Below are 17335 nucleotides of genomic sequence, written 5' to 3'. Positions count from 1 at the left end.
TGATGCTTGTATCTTACCTTCAAAATGTTTAGGGGAATGAAAAGATAGAAGGAAAAACAAATAATGCAATGTGACAAAATGTTAATTGTTGAATCTAAATGGATGGATAAGGGTATTCATAGTACCATTTTAAAACTTTTCTACAAAATTTGAAGAAAAAGGGGATCTGAATGGAAAATCAGATTAATAGAATGGAGTAATCAAAACCGAAGTTCTTTTTGTTGTTAGTTTGTTTTCGAGACAGGGTGTCACTCTGTCACCTGGGCTGGAGTGCAGTGGTACAGCCTCAACCTCCTGGGCTCAAGTCATCTTTTTGCCTCAGCCTCCCAAGTAGCTGCAACTGCAGGCACATACCACCATGCCTGGCTAATTTTTAAATTTTTTGTAGAGATGGAGTCTTGCTATGTTGCCCAGGCTAGTCATGAACTCCTATCCTCAAGCAATCCTCCTATCTTGGCCTTGCAAAGTGCTGGGAGTACAAGCATGAGCCACCGTGCCCAGCCAGAACCAAAGTTCTGTTGTCCTTAAATTCTTTAAAAAAATGAAAAAGTTTTGATTTACATTTCTCTAATGATTGATGATATTGAGCTTTTTGTTCATATGCTTGTTGGCCGCATGTATGTCTTCTTTTGAAAAATGTCTGTTCATGTCCTTTGCCCACTTTTTAATGGGGCCATTTTTTTTTCTTGTAAGTTTGTTTAAGTTCCTTATAGATGCTAGATATTGGACCTTTGCCAGATGCATAGTTTGCAAATATTTTCTCCCCTTCTGTAGGTTGTCTGTTTACTCTGTTGATAGTTTCTTTTGCTATGCAGAAGCTCTTAAGTTTAATTGGATCCCATTTGTCAATTTTTGCTTTTGTTGTGACTCCCACTTATAAGTGGGAGCTAAATGATGAGAACTCATGGACACAAAGAGGGGAACAACAGACACTGGAGCCTACTTGAGGGTGGAGGGTGAGCAGAAGGAGAAGAACGGAAAAAAACAATTATTGGGTACTAGGATTAGTACCGTGACAAAATAATCTGTACAAAAAACTCCTGTGACACGAGTTTACCTATATAACAAACCTGCACATGTACCCCGGAATCTAAAATAGAAGTTTAAAAAGTGGAGTACATTTTGAATAAATGTAAAGAAGTAGCAGTTAAAACACTACTAGTAGTCTTTAAGAAGGATGCATCCAACTGAGAAAACTTTTACTTAAATGAGGCAAAATTTGTATGGCCTTTTAACTAAATTACAAAATAATTTCAGTAGCCCCACTTACACACAAAAGTATGAAAATTAACTCCTTTTCAATAGAAATGTATACATTGACTAGATTCTAATCACTAAAAGAATACTAAGTGTATTATTAATAAAATAGTTGCAACATATTCTCCAGTCTTAAAGTGTGTTCTCCAATATTTTCCAGAGAACATTTTACAACTAAACAAGAGAGTATTACTATTACTATCTGACGTCCTTACAATCTTATCAGATGTTTTCTGCAGTTCAAAACTCAGAAAGCACAATCAGATAATGACTTTTCTCGTCTGTCAGATGTCAAATTCAAAAACCTTAAACTTTAATATGGCAATATCCTATTAAGATTGGAATAACTTTTTGATATTTGCGGTAAGATAAATCTGTTACACTGAAAAGAGACGAAGAATTGCTTAATTTTAATTATATAATCTCTTGATATACATTTTGGTTGGGATAGCCGAAATTAGCTTGGAGATGTAATGTAAAAAATGAAAACTGATTCTTTGCAAGGGGACTGCACAGGGAAGGTCTCTTTGAAGTATGAGGTATGAGCAGTAGGACCAGGAAAAGGAAATATAGAGGGAAGCAGTATGATTGTGAGTAGAATCATAGATGAGAGAGAAGGAAATATTTCTTTTTTTTCCTTGCCGCTCTGTGAGAAAGAAACCCTGGAGATATGAGGAGTCATATAAATATGTTTAACCAGAAGCTTTGCTCTGTGTGGAATGTCTGAGTCACTCATTCAAGGAAATCTATATTAAAGATCTATATCATTGAAGCCTTTCAAGTTGGATTGATATTTTAAAATTCAACTCCATGTTGACTTATATGTATTATATCAATACATATGAATTTTCAATTGAAGTCCCAAATCCCTTAGAAATGGCAGGTAAATTACATTTCTTTGATTTAGTTGATTTCAAATTTCTTCTTATGGCCAGGCACAGTGGCTCATACCTGTAATCCCAGCACTTTGGGAGGCCGAAGCGGGAGGGTTACTTGAGGCCAGGAGTTTGAGATCAGTGTGAGCAACATAGTGAGACCCTGTTTCTACAAATTTTACAAATTAGCCAGGCATGATGGTGTGCACCTGTAGTCCCAGCTACTCAGGAGGCTGAGGTGGAAGGATTGCTTGATTTCAGGAGTTTGAGGCTGCAGTGAGGCGTGATCACACCACTGCATTCCAGCCTGGGTGACAGAGATACCATATCTAAAATTAAAAAAAAAAAAAAAAAATTCTCATTATAAGCAAAGTTTATTTCATTCTTACCTTGGCTATGAAGTTAGTGATTTTTATTTTGTTTTGTTGGTATGTTATTTTGCCAAATTCCGTTAAAAATAGACTAGCTTTTCTTTCCATTGCTTGGAATCACAATTGACTTTGTATAGCACCATATTGCCTGAGCACTCTCTCATAGGTCTTGGCACATTGAATCACTGCTCTTCAAGCTTGTCTTATATTTTGGAGCTCACAAAACAGACAATTACTAAATTCAAAGGTAGAGAAGAAGTAATAGCACCCATCTTCACAGAATTTGAAACGAGAATATCAGGAAGAGAACCCCTGTCTCTCAAATTTCTGATTATCCTTTTTTCATCTCTGTGCATCTTTCCAGTTCCCCTGCCCCAATTCCTGAGACCAGTTATCTCTGCTTCCTTTGGGCTTTCTGCTCCCTTATAACTACTTCTTTCAAATAACTTAAACTTTTTATGATACCAACTCCATACTTGACTTTATGTGATCTTTAAGTTTTCCTGTCCGTGAGACTGATTTAGTTCAAATTTCAAGACAAGGAATATGATTGATTCAGCCTCTCCTGTAGATTGCATGATTTATTCATAAGCTATGGCAAGGGGATATGTCATGGTGCAAAATAACTGGCTTTTAGCTACGGGCAAGGGCAGATCCTCTTAGAAGGTTGTGTATGGTGGGGGAGGTTGCAGTCTTCACCTATGCTTGTGTTTGGCTATAAACATCTATTATATGGGCCTGAGTATGGGGGTTGATTTTGGATTAAGTAATCTTAACTCAAAACTATGTACATACCTATAACTAGAAAATTCATGATGCAGCTAGATTCAGCCACAGTGGCCTAAACAACAACAAAAACAAAACAAAACAGGAAGTCTTGAAGTAGGTGCTTCCAGAGCTTGTTCAGTGGCTCAGAAGTGGTCATCAAGTACCAGGTTCTTTGTATCTTTCCATCACTCTTTCCTGCTTTTAGCTATATTTAAGAGCCAATTCTGTAAGAGAGGTATGTGTGGCAGAGGAGGCCACAATAAAATGGTTTTTGTTTTTTTGTTTTTTTCATTCTCAGGCTTGTTGCCACGTAGTTGCAAGATAAGCTGCAATGTCAAGCATCCCATTCTCAAGCAAAATCAGGCAGAAAAGGAGAGGCAAGATTAACAAGAGAGCTCTGTGTCTGACTCTCACTTTTTGCCAGGAAAAGGAACCTTTTCCGGAAACTCCCCGTCAGACTCACTTTTACATCTCACCATCAAAATCTGCATCATGTGTCTACCTCTAGCTGTAAAAAAGGCTGGGAAATCAAATGACTGACATTCTCAGTGTCTTATGGAAGGCAGTTCTCCAGCCATAGAGGAAGGGAGAGGGAATAGCTATTGGGTAATCAACCAATGTGCCTTCGGAGTTCCATTCTTCAGGTAGACTCTGTCCACCTGGCAAGCAAGAGAATCACCAGCAGTCTCTACATCGTCATTCTATCCCTCACTTAATCTTAGTTCAATATCTTTAAGCCCACCAGCAGTCCTTGTGTTGAGGTATTTCTAGTGATTTTGTTTGTCTGAAGGTCACTTTTTACTAAATTTCTCAGGAAGGGCTTGTAGGAACAAAATTCTAAAGTCCTTGTATGTTGATAACAATTTGTACCTTTTGAAAGTTAGTGTTGCTGAATATAAAGTTGTTGGCTTATACTTTTATCCTTTGCATATCTTAAATATGTTATTCTGTTTTCTTAGGATATTATGAGTTGGTATCAAAAAGCCTCTGATAGTCTAATTTTATTTTCTTTACAAAATCACTTGTTCTTTTTGCCTAGATTTTTTTTCTTTTTTATTGAAATCTAGTTATTTTAGTTAGAATATGTGTTGATATTGAACATTCTGGGGAAGGATTCTCAGGTATGTTCTTTCAAAATGTGGCTTTATATCTTTTTTTAAATGTCAGAACAATTTTTCTGAATTACAGTTTTTAATATTTGTTCTCTTCCCTTGCTTTGTTTTCTTCTTCGGGGAATCCTGTTACTGATACATTAGATCCTTTTCACCCATCCCCAATATTTCTCCCTTTCTCTTGAAATATTTTAAATTTTTTTAATTTCCTTTTTAGTTGTATAGTTACCTTATTTTGCCTTCTATTTTTCTTAAGAAATTATCTTTTGAGTTTGTTTGCTCTTATGTCCCATTTTAGTTAAATTTCTATTATGAAATTGTTTATTCTTTCATTTCTAATTCTTTCCATAGTTCTGTCACATAATTTCTGAGTTTTTCTAATTCTGATATGTGTCCTCTCATGACTTCTATCATGTTTCTAGTGTCTTTTAGCTTGTTTTGAAATAGGCTATAGTTTTGCTCTGGTTTTCGACATGCTTTCATTGTCTCTAGGGATTTATTCTACATCTTGCTTTGTTTTTTTCTTATGAAAGCTTGGTATGGGGTTTGATGTTGATACTTTTCTGCTGCTCATAGAAAACTGGAAATTTTAGCTTTTCTTAACTTTCAAAAGAAGACTTGGTTCAAAATAGTTCTCTGGCCTCTGAGTTTCACTTTCTGTTGTTTTTCTGTATTAAAAAAAAATGATGGCTTACTTTTTGAGGTTTTCTGGTTTTCCTCCCCTACCTTCATCTAGACTTTTCCTTTTTCTCTATGGCTGCTCAATCCTTATTCTACTCCCAGGATTTTCTCCATGAGGAGCTCTGTCCCAAAAGGGAGCCCTGACTGTTTGGTTTCAAGAGTACACAGGACATAGATTACTTAAGCTTCTATAGACCTTACCTCACCTGTTCTTGGAGGGGGTAAAACCCCCTTCCAGTTTTACCTGCTATTCTCAAATGGGCCCTCTGCCTCCCCATAAATGCTTAATGGCTGTTTGGGGGTTTTCTTATTCTTAGGTCCATCTGTTGCTTCATTGTTTCCCTCTGCATCATTCATCACAAATGGTGATGCCATGTGTGTTTTGAGGTTGCAGGTGGTTTGACCCTACCTACTTGTATTTTGGGATTTATGAGGATCCCTTGTCCTCATTTGTTTAAAAATGTTATCCTTGCATTTTTGGTTTTACTATCTAATTGTTCTGTCATTTTTATGTGGGCATTTGGGGGAGATTTCAATGGCTGCCATTGCCATCATCTTCTCAGAATCTCTTCTGGCATTTTTTTTAAAGGATCGTTCTTGTTCTTATATGAAGCAGAGACTGCAAGGTGTAGGAGGCAAGGACCAATGCAGGGAGAAAAGTTAGAAGGCTTTTGCAATAATGCCGTAAAAGATGATGGTGACTTGGGATGGGGGAGGAGGGCAGGTGGTGGTAAATGTGGTGAGAATTGGTGGATTCTGGATGTATTTTAAAAGCAGAGACAGCAGGATTTTTAAATGGGGGGATGTGTTGTATGTGAAAAAGAGTCAAAAGTGACTATAAAGATTTCAATTGGAGAAACTGGAAGAACAGAGTTTCCATTTACTGAAATTGGAAGACTGCAGTTTTGGCGGGGAGGAATTAGAGTTCATTTTGGCTCTGTTAAATTTGAGGTGCATGTTAGACACCCAGATAGAGAAGTGAAGTAGGCAGTTATTTAAATGGGATTGGAGTTAAGTGAGAGATCTGGGCTGCAGATAAATTTCGGAGCAAATAGATGGTACTTACAGTCATAAAGCTGGATGAGATTTCCTGGAGAGTGAGTACAGTTGGAGAAGAGAAGAGATCAGCTAAGAGCACTACAGGGCTTGGGTGTGGATAGTATGGCTCTTATTTTTGGACATTTTAATTCTTTCCTTTATTTTGTGTGAAGTTTTAACACAAATACTAAACTTGTCAATTAACCTGTTCCTAAAGTGTTAATGAGTGGCTAGGTTCAAGAATATTCTTTAAGACAGGTAACTGAGGACTGGCATGTTCAATATTCCTTCCCACCAACTCCTATGTTCTGCAGATGCCGGAGACTACAAACTACACTTCCCAGACTCGCCTGCAGCTAGGTGTCATATACAATTCAGGATCCACCAGTTAGAGCTACAAAAGACTTTGATTCAGAATTGAATTAAGTGGGGGAAAGTCAAGGGCATATGCCATCCATTCTGTGGATCATAGCAGAGGCAGTGTGTTTTGTAGTTGATGGTGTGACAGTGACATCCCATTTTGCCAGGCAGCATGCAGCGCTAGATGCTCAACCTAGAGTGGTTTTGTATCTTAGCTCTTCTAATTATTCTGCAACCCATTTAATATTCTGTAATAAGTCCCTCCCTGCTTAGACTAGCTAGAGTAAATTATGTTATTTGCACATGAACCCTAACTAATAAATCCCCTCCATGGGTCTGGTATTTTACATTTGTAATATAGATGTATGTGTTAACTCACTCATGAGCAGAGAATGTGTGTGTGTGTGTGTGTGTGTGTGTGTCTGTGTGTGTACACACTGAGGGCAAAGAGAAGGGAAGGTTGTTTGTGGGCTCTGGAGGGTACTCACGGACAATTATGGCATGTGCTCCACTAGAAGAAGATGAAGAGGAGGACTCAAAAACCGAATTTCTGATGCCCAAGTTCCAGGGCCAGCCCAGCGATGCTGTGAGCATCTTCTGTGGCCCGAATGTAGGATTGGTATGGCCCTGGAAGTCTCACCCAATTGGTGGTATCTTGGAGGTCCGCGGGTATCGGCTGCGGGGCCAGTACTTCCCCCGCAATTATAAGCAGCTGGAGGAAGACCTGAACAACAACCCTCAGATCCAGCAGGCACTGAATATACAACAGGTGCTGCTGGAGGTGAGAACAGTGGTTTAAGGGATAGGGTACTGCCCACCAATTCCCATTATAGCCACTTGCCTCTGCTCTAAACACCTGTCTGCCCTTAGGGTGTGCTGTGGGAGGTACAGGAATTCTGCAGGGAACATCATTGGATAACAGGCATTTATGAATTCCTGCAATCCTGGGTGCCTCAGAAGCTGGAAGACATGAGAGGTGGTCCCATCAAGAACTACGTGACACTGGTGAGCCGCCTAAATGTTTGGCAGGCCCGTGTCTCCAGTATGCCTATCGAGTTGCTCACAAAAGGCAAGTTGCTGCTACTTAGCTGCCGTGATGTACAGACAGAGATGGGTAAGCACTACTTCTCTTCCCTCTCCTCCTTCCCTTTTCTGTACGTGTATTCACATGGCCTGCCTTGGTCCTGGAATGTCCTCCAGAGACCTTTCGGTGCGGGCCTCTTATTGGACCTATGAAGCCTTCCAAAGCCCGATGGCCCTTTCCTTTACCATCCAAGGTATGCTCACTGCAGAGGCCAGCCTCTCTGTTTTGTCTCTGCTCATACCTGTATTCCTTAGGAATCATGTTCCTGTGTTTAGGCTACTAAGCTCAGTGTCTTTACAGAGATTCTTGGGAATCTAGGGTGCCTTCTCTCTGCATGTAGCAGAGTGAAATTTATACTACAATTTGCATGTGTAAAAAGCTACTCTCTAACTGATCTTGTCTTACTCTGTAGTCCTAACTTCTACTGGTAGTGAAAGAATGTAACCTTTCCAATTAAAGAAAGCTCCTTTCATTTAAAGCAGTCACTTTTGGTCTGATTCAGTCTATTTGGGGTATCTGGGCAACTGAAAATTTATACTATAGTTCTGGGTTGTTTTTACTCTCAAATGTCTTTTGCTCCCTGTTCCTTCCCAAGGTGCCACCTGTACTGGGGAAGGCTGGTGGGCTGGCTTCTGAGGTGTAATACTTCCTTGCCTGGTCTCTGCCCTCCTGACATTGCTGCTTCTGGTGCTGATGTGTCCTGGGCTGGTAGAGCTGGGGTGTGTTTTCTTGGCCTTATAGGGACTTGGAGTGTCTATCTTTGCTGACCCATCCTTGCCTTGGCATTTGCCGGCATAGCTGATCCTTGGGGTTTTGGTGAATCCTTCATCCAGTCTCTGTCTTAGGCTGGCTACCCCCACGGCTTTTGCTTCAGGGTCCCTAGCCCCTCAACACAGGAACTTCATCCAGGCCACTGGCTATCAATTCTCTGCTATCCTCTGTATTCCCTGCCATTTGGGAGTTGTGGGAAACTGGTAAGCATTATATCTGCCCCTCTTTTTACTACAACACATAGCACTATGATTTCTACTCTGCTGTGACTATTTCATGTTAGCAAGGGGTACCCTAAAAGATAGTCTCTTCGCAAAGTTCTATATAGAAAGTGGGGCTCAAGAGCATTCTACTATCTGTTTTCTCTTCATCCTATCTCAGGTTCCCTCCTCTTGCCACTTCCTACCCCTACTAAGCCAATGCCCAGTTGTTGGTATCCCTGGGTCTCTGAGAAATCTGGTTTATGACCTAGTCTTTTATCCTCTTTCTCTCTTCCCATGGGAAGGATATCTCATGCTATTGTGTACTAGCTAGTGCCTCAGCCTAGGAGTTCGCCATAGAGAGGCTCACAGTGGGGTAGATTGGGAAGCCAGTGATTTGTTCTTTTCGGAAATATGGAGGTTGTTCTCTTTCCTCACCTAGCCTCAAGTATGGCAGTAGCCAATAGTGTCTACTTCCTGTGAAGACTAGATTCTGTTGGACCCATGGCTTCCCAGGCCTGCTTTCTTTATGAAGGTTAGAAGCCACTGGGGCCTGGAAAGAGTTTGCTTGAATGCTCTGCTTGCTTAGCCTTCCCTGTCTTGTCTCTCAACAGAGGAAAGCACATGTATCATTAGGTATCCAATAGGCCACTGAAACTCCCTGCTCTTGTACAAGGGGTTCGGGCTGGCAAGGCAGGGACGGGGAAGACCTATGATTGCTTTGCCTTCTCTCTGGTCCTGTTTTGGTCAGGCTTTACTTCACTGCTGCTCCAGAAAGCTCATTGTTGTTCTAGTTTTTTAGCTTCTTGATCCTCAGTTCGAGACCAACTAGCCTCTTCAAGAGGAGCAGGTGGAGAGAAATAAGCACTGGATTTAGAGCCCTGTCTCTGTTTTTCACTTGCTTGGTAACTTCAGATTACTGTGTTTTAGTTTCTTGATTTGTAAGCTAGGCATGATAACACAGTCACTCACAGGGTTATAGTAGGGATGATTAAGTGAGATACTATTTGCAATACTCCTAGCATTGAGTGTAGTATGCAGTAGGTGCTCAATAATTTTTTTCATTTCACTTTATCCCCTTGTGTCTACTCTCATCCTTCTTGCTGATCGAATTTTATCTAACCCTCTAACTTAACTCTGTTGTTTCTCTTCTTCCTGAGCTCGCTTGAACAATGAATGGCGTAATTATACACTCTGATGAATTAGCTTCACCAGAAACTTGGGGTCACCCTTTACTCCTCCCTCTGCTTGATGTTACTACATCCAACGTGTCACCAAATCCTTGTCATTCTTTTGCCCCCTAAGTATCTCTTATATATATATTTATAAGTATCATATATATATATATATTTAATCAATGCATTGCTCCTTTATACCATATGGTGTCACTGTTGAGCTCCCATCTGCCTTCATCTGCCTGTTGCTACTGGTCCAAAAGCAGCACCATAAAAAAAAAAAAAAAAAAAAAAACGCGGCAGCATTGCAATGGCCTAGTTACTATTATGTTCCAAAGGGACAGTGTGAAAAAGGATGAGTTTAGATCTTTGTGTTCTGTCTGACATAGGTTGTCCCTCAATAGGCTTCGTCTCAGTAGGTTTTCTCAATCTCAGGTCTTAGTACCCAGTCGTCTTGGTTACTTCCTCCAAGTCTCTGAAAGTGACATGCCCAGTATGTCTCAATTATCTGTCCCCCAAACCCACTATTTTACCTTCTAGTTGCAGAGATGCTAATAGAGGGTTGGCCAGTTTACTTCACACATAATATAAAATATATTTTTAAATACTTTATATAAACATATTTTATATATGTTTACATTTATATTTATAACATAAACATATTTGTATTTAAAATACAATGGAGTGGAGCCATGCTGCCTGAGTTTGAATCCTTGCTCTGCCACTGTGTGATGTTAATCAAGTTACATAACCTCTCTGAGCTTCAGTTTGCTTATCTGTAAAATAATAGTATTTACTTCAATGGGAATTTGTGAGGATAAAATAGGTTAATATAATTAATGTACTTGAAATAGTGTCTGGTATGTAGAAAGCACTCTATACTCTATTTGGTGTACCAGATTTCTATATTGTATTTTCCCATCCTGTGCATATTTTAACATCTCTGAACTTTAAAGATGTCTCCTGATTGAAGACGTGTTAGAGTTTAGATGGCATCAGTTTTTTCTTTGTTAGTGGTATGTAAAATAATGGTGCTTCTTACAAGCAGATCTTAGATTTCATGAGGTATCATATGGGTGTTATCCCTGCCCTCTGAGATAATAAAGTTGTTCATACTGCCAAGGGCAACTTCCAGGATTACTTTCTAGCCCCTTTTCCACCTGAGACCTTCTTTACTTTAATCCTTAAAAACAAAAGGCAGATCATACTACCTTCTTGGTCCCACTTCTTCTAGAGCAAGGGCAGTAAGACTCCAAAAGCAGAATATTTTTATCTCTGCTAGGGTATTCTGCTATTCACAAACATGTCATTTCCATACACTTGCACACACCGTTCCATCTTTTTGGAGCATTAACTACTCAACACATCCAACTCCAATGTTCCTTCTCTGAAGGGGCCTTGCCCAGCCTTCTCAGGACACCCCCTGGCACCCCCACCTCTTAACTATGCTGGCTGAAGGCTCCCAGGCACTCACAGTGGATTTATCATTCTGATTTGTGATTGCTCATTTATGTGTCTGTCTCTGCCTCATATTATGAGCTTTTCAGGGTGGGGAAACTTTCTGTCTCATTCATTTGCTCTTGTCTACCGGTATAGAGCACAGTCCTCAGTGCATAGCAGCTGACTGGACATTGAGCAGGGATCCAACAAGCATTAAATGAGATAATTCATGGTCCGACCTGCCATTCAGCCTACTCCCACTCTGGATCACAGCACTGTCCCCAGCACCCCTTCTTTTTTGTGCATCCCCTCACACCTTACTCTCCTGTCTCCAGAATCCAAGCTGGACAGCATAAGGAAGGACATTCTTGCACAGGTGCAAAATGAGTGCTGGAGCCTAAGTCAGAAACTCATGACAGAGCTCACAGATTTCATGCATGCCTTCCGAACCATCAACTCAGATATTCACGCCATTGCACAGTGCACCCAGAAGGTTGGCTCTCCCCATCCATCCTTCCCAGCTTATTCAGGGCCCATCCTGCTTAAAAGCTCAGTGCACTGTCTTCAGGTCTCTGCTGAGCTCCCAGCAGGGCCTGATGCTCTTAAACTGCTCACCTAAGAGATCTACCCTTGCTAATTCTTAGCCTGTCCACGTGGCCCTCATGTCACAGGGAGGCCCTAGTGTGATGAGAGAGTTGTGCTCTCTGTGAGTCAGATAGAAAATTTTTGCCTTGTCATCAAGGTAATGGGGTGGTGGGTGAGAAGTGGACCCTTCACCAGAGAGATCTGGGTCAGAGAGGGATTTGATCCTAGATTGCCCCGGATACCAGTTGATTACAAGGCTGTAACAGGGTCTGGAGACTTTACTCCAAAAGGTGGGAGTTGCCCTCAGGGGTGGGCCCAAAGAGGCACATAGGGTTTTGGGGTTGCTGGTCTCATGCTGTAGTTCCTGCAGTTGAATGAAGCCAATGAACAGTACGTCGAGCTGGAGGAGCGAATGGAATATGTACGGGCACTCCATGAACTCATCTGCAACCATTTTAGCCTCTTTAGTGCTGAGAATGAAGCACTGGACATCTCGGTGAGAAGGCAATTTGGGGAGTCACCCATCCTTCCCCGCCCTCCTCCCCCACGACCACATCTACTCCACTGCCCTCTGCTTGCCCCACAGCTTTTGGATATGTGGGAGGCATTTCAGTTTGAGAAAAGCCAGGCTTCAGAGTTCCTGCTCAGCAAGCGACATGCCATTATACCTAAGCTGCAGCAGCTGATGGCAGCAGCATTGGCAGAGCTGGAAGGCCTGCTTGGGAAGGCCCTCTCCAGTCCCTTTATGGACCCCACACAAGATCAGAGGAGTACTGAACACCAGCTCATCTCCCTAGAGCATCAGTTCCAGAACACAGTCAGCGACCTCAGTGAACTGCACCACGCTTATGCCATCTTCACTGGTACTGAGGATCCCTGCACCCTCCATTATCACTCTGTGATAGACCCTTCAACTGAAACAAGAGTTGGAACTCAGGGTTCTGTGTCCTGTATGATCCCAAGCAAGCCTTGGGAATCACATACCTTCATTGGTGTCTTTTATAAATGAAAATTTCAGGACAAAAACATCATATATTGACCATGGCAGGTGTTGTGCTTAGGGTGGGGGCATGGGGGCTCACAGTCTGATAAGGAAGGCAAACGAGTGAATGTTCCATCAGAATGTGATAGGGTCAGGGGCTAAAAGCATGTGCAGGAGAAATGTAAGGGTGCCCTCCTTATAGAACTTAGCCTTTGTGTAGCCCTGTTCAACACAATCCTACACCAGCCAGCAGACCCTAGATAAGAGTAGGTCTTGATGTTCTAGCAGATTACTTCCTCCAGCCAATGTGGTATAGAGAGGAGGCTACTTGAGTGCCTCACTAATACACAGGAGGAGACCAGGACATAACTATTGGTCTCAATTCTTCCATACAGTAGTGCAGATAAGCTGGTTCCCTTCTGTTCTTAAACAACTCTGTGGGCTCTGGAAGGAGACCAGAGCAAATATAAGAACCGTTACCAAACAATTGAGACAGGATCTCAGGCTAGAGTGCAATGTCATGATCACAGCTCACTGCAGCCTCAGCCTCCCAGGCTCAAGCAATCCTCCCACATACTCAGTCTCCTGAGTAGCTGGGACTACAGGTGTGTGCCATGATGCCTGGCTAATTTTTGTATTTTTTGTAGAGATGAGGACTCACTGTGTTGCTTAGGCTGGTTTAAAACTCCTGGACTCAGGCAGTCCTTCTGCCACAGACTCCCAAAGCACTGGGATTACAGGTGTAAGCCACTGCGCCTGGCCTTCCTTCCAGAATTCTTATGTTTGTTGGATTTACTGAATCTCTCTCACTCACTGATTTTATCTTCTTTATCATCACTCATTCTTTTATTTTTCTCTGAGTTCTGGAAAAATGTTGTGAGCTTGTTTTATAAGCTTCCATTTCCTATGGCATCACTTTGTATTTCTATTGCATTTTAAAACACACATTTTGCATGTGTATGCATGCTTATGTACACATGTATATGCATGTAACTGTATGTTTATATGTATATACATGTGCACACATTTGCTATCTCTATCTGCTGAAGAGGACACAAAGCAAAGAAACCACTGTAGCAAGAATCCATATTGTGCTCAGGTCTTAGTTTCTTTTTTTTTTTTTTTTGAGGCGGAGTCTCGCTCTGTCGCCCGGACTGGAGTGCAGTGGCCGGATCTCAGCTCACTGCAAGCTCTGCCTCCCGGGTTTATGCCATTCTCCTGCCTCAGCCTCCGGAGTAGCTGGGACTACAGGCGCCCGCCACCTCGCCCGGCTAGTTTTTGTATTTTTAGTAGAGACGGGGTTTCACCGTGTTAGCCAGGATGGTCTCGATCTCCTGACCTCGTGATCCACCCGTCTCGGCCTCCCAAAGTGCTGGGATTACAGGCTTGAGCCACCGCGCCCGGCAGGTCTTAGTTTCTAATACCATTCCCCATTAAAAGGAACCAGAGCTCCTTAGAGAAATGGATGCTTCCAGGGCTGTGGCAGGGTAGGTACAAGATGAACCTAGAGTGTCTTTTTATACCAGAAAGTAAGAAAGTATTAAAGTGTTTTAAAAAGTGATGGGAGCATATCACAAGGATTCAGAAGGGATACCAACTGGCTAAATCTGGAACAATTTGATCACCAAAGTAAGTAGAGTAATAAATTCTAAGCTATTGAAGTAAAGGCATTTATTATCCCTAGTAATAATAAATAGATAAATCAATAAGAGAGAAATGAAGACTCATGCTTACAGTAAAATGCCAGGAGCTGACTGGCAAATGTGGAAGGAAGGCTGGAGTGGGTAAATTATTATTTTGTAGACATCATGGTAATTACCAAATCAGATAAGGATCAATGGATGCCAAATCTAGGGCAAATTTGATGAGGAGCAGAATATTTGCACTATCTTAGAGAGTTTCTCCCAGAGATCACTTATTCGTTGTACAAAAAAAAAAAAAAAAAAAAAAAAAAGAAAGAAAAAGAAAAAGAAACAACAATTAGTGAAGAAATCAGACAATTTGACCAGCTGATTAAAAATTAACATCACCAATGAAGGACATAGGGACGTCATATGCCTTCAGATGTGATACTGGAGAAGGATACAATATCATTTATGTAGTAGTCCAGCTGAGCATGAGTATCATTTTTTAAAAATCATAAAAACACAATATGAGGAACTTTCTGTGGAAAAAAAAATGGCAAATAGGGACTGTATACTTCAAAGATGTCTGTTACAAAAGCAAGAAAGGCTGTGGAAATGTTCCAGATTAAAGAAACTAAGAGACATGGCAAATGCAGTACCTGACCCTGGACCAGATGCTATAATTGAGGCAAAAAAAAAAAAAAAAAAAGCTATCTAGGACATTATTAGGTCAACTGACAAAACTGAAATATGGACAGTAGATTAAAATATTGTGTCAATATAATATATGAAATTGGGAATTGAACTGTGGTTATATAAAAGAATATCTCTATTCTTAGGAAATGCATACTCGAGTATTTATGTAACTTGCCCTTAAATAGTTCAGAAAAAACATTGTGTGTGTTAATATGTGCATACACATGCCCATGCACAGAGCATGTGAATGCAAATGATAAAGCAAATGGGTAAAATGTCAACAAAAGGCAAAGATAAACAGTATAGATATATATCTATACCTATGGAAGATAGAAGGTACAAAATTTTTTTTTTACTACTTTTTCCTACAACTTTAAAGATCGGAACTCATTTTCAGATAAAAAGTTTTAAAATGCATCAAAATTATCAAGTAGATACCACAAAATGTCCATCAAAGGACATTTGCTCTTAATCCCCAGTTTGTTTTTATCTTTTCATGTGTTTGGAGATATCATGTCTGCTCTTTCTTACAGATGAAGTTGTTTATTTGTCCAATATTTGATGTTGAAACAACTGCTGTCAAAGATTATATGGGACTCTGGCCATATCTTTGAGTTTAGACAAAGACTGGAAGAATTCAGATTTACTGTCATTTTACTTTTTGTCAGATCAGAGCTTTGATAGCCTAGTGATTCCAGCTTTTTAATATTCTGAGATCTCCAAAATGGATGATGTGCACATGTGTAAGATGCATGAGGCCCAGCATTTGGGTGTGACTCTATCACTTTTTGTCCCACTCAAGTTAATGAGATGTCTGTTATCTTTTAAGTAAATTGCAAACCTGGATACTATAATTATTGTTAATTATAAATTCTTTTTGACACATATCTCACAACTGACTATAAATAATTGATTTAATTGATTAAGAACTAATGTAGTACCCTGTGAGATGAAGGGGTGGAGGATAATGGCCAGAGGTAAACATGACAGGTCCTCTATGTAGGCCAGATCTTTTTTAATATTCATCTTGCTGAACTTTCTCTTGGGCTGGCAGTTCATTCACTCATTCATTCATTCATTCATTCATTCATTCATTCATTCAACACATATTTGTTGACAGACCACTGTGTACACTAGGCTTGAGGTACGTCAGTGAACAAATGACAAAACGCTTTTCTTGATGAACCCAAACTTCTAGTTGGGAGAGAAAGACAATAAACAATGACGATAACCAAATTCTGTAGTATATAAGAAAGTGATAAGTGATAGAGAAAAAAAAAGTAGAACAGGGTAAGAGGGGTCTAGAATGCCAGGGAGGGTATCTAGGAATTTTTAACCAGATAGCCTGCATAGGCCTCATTAAGAAGATGCTGTTTGGCTGGGCTGGTGGCTCATGCCTATAATCCCAGCACTTTGGGAGGCTGAGGCGGACAGATCATGAGGTCAGGAGTTCGAGACCAGCCTGGCCAACATAGTGAAACCCTGTCTCTACTAAAAATACAAAAATTAGCCAGACGTGGTGGCATGAGCCTGTATTCCCAGCTACTCACGAGGCTGAGGCAGGAGAATCGCTTAAACCCGGGAGGCGGAGGTTGCAGTGAGCTGAGATCACAGCACTGTACACCAGCCCGGGTAACAGTGCAAAACTCTGTCTCAAAAAAAAAAAGATGCTGTTTGAACAAAGACTTGAAGTTGGTGAGGGCATGAGCCATGTGATTCTTTGAAAGAAGAGTGTTCCAGAAAGAAAGAAACTGCCAGTCAAAGGCCCTTAGCAGGAGAGTGCATGCCTGGTGCATCTCAGCAATAGTAAAGAGTCCGGTGTCACTAGACTAGAATGGAGTGAGTGAGATGGAGACTAATAAAAGAGGAACTCTTCCCTTTCACTGCCATCACATTGTCTCAGATGGTCTTTCCTTGGAGTAACTGTTCCTTGGATTAACCCCACCTCCATTGTTGAGCCAAACAATTTGGAACTCCACTTCACCTATCCCCAACCATCACTTTCTGGACCCTACCTCTGTCATTATGGGCTCTTGACTGATCATTCCACCACCCCCCTCCCAACACTGCAAGCAGCCCAGGTCTCACTCAGTCCTCCCCCACAGAGGATGAGACTCCTGTGCCCTTGCCAATCTGTGGGACACGTCCTATTGTGCAGCAGCAGCGCATATGGCACCTGTACCGAGTCATCTCTGAAAACATCAGCGAGTGGAAGTGCATGGCTTTTGCCAAGGTGCTGACACCCTTCCTTGGAGCTCTTGTCTGGGAGTGGAGGACTACAGTGGCGCGGAAGGGGAAGAGTCTAAAGCTGACAG

General features: G+C 41.1%; 1 protein-coding gene across 1 annotated transcript in view; it reads left to right on the top strand.

Annotated features, from left to right (window-relative positions):
• Positions 1–5818: 5818 nt before the first annotated feature.
• The window catches only part of LOC111524692 (dynein heavy chain domain-containing protein 1), a 43869-nt gene continuing 32352 nt past the window's right edge, over positions 5819–17335 (top strand). Inside the window, exons 1-5 of the mRNA XM_023189947.1 lie at positions 5819–7243; positions 7333–7576; positions 11468–11625; positions 12088–12580; positions 17126–17253. Coding sequence (XP_023045715.1) covers positions 6959–7243; positions 7333–7576; positions 11468–11625; positions 12088–12580; positions 17126–17253 — 1308 coding nt within the window. The 5' untranslated portion in view covers positions 5819–6958. The remainder of the gene's footprint in view (positions 7244–7332; positions 7577–11467; positions 11626–12087; positions 12581–17125; positions 17254–17335) is intronic.

The sequence above is a fragment of the Piliocolobus tephrosceles genome, chromosome 13, assembly GCF_002776525.5.
Source record: "Piliocolobus tephrosceles isolate RC106 chromosome 13, ASM277652v3, whole genome shotgun sequence".
NCBI lineage: Eukaryota > Metazoa > Chordata > Mammalia > Primates > Cercopithecidae > Piliocolobus > Piliocolobus tephrosceles.
The sequence above is the reverse complement of the archived record's forward strand: the minus strand, read 5'-3'. Positions and strand labels throughout refer to the sequence as shown.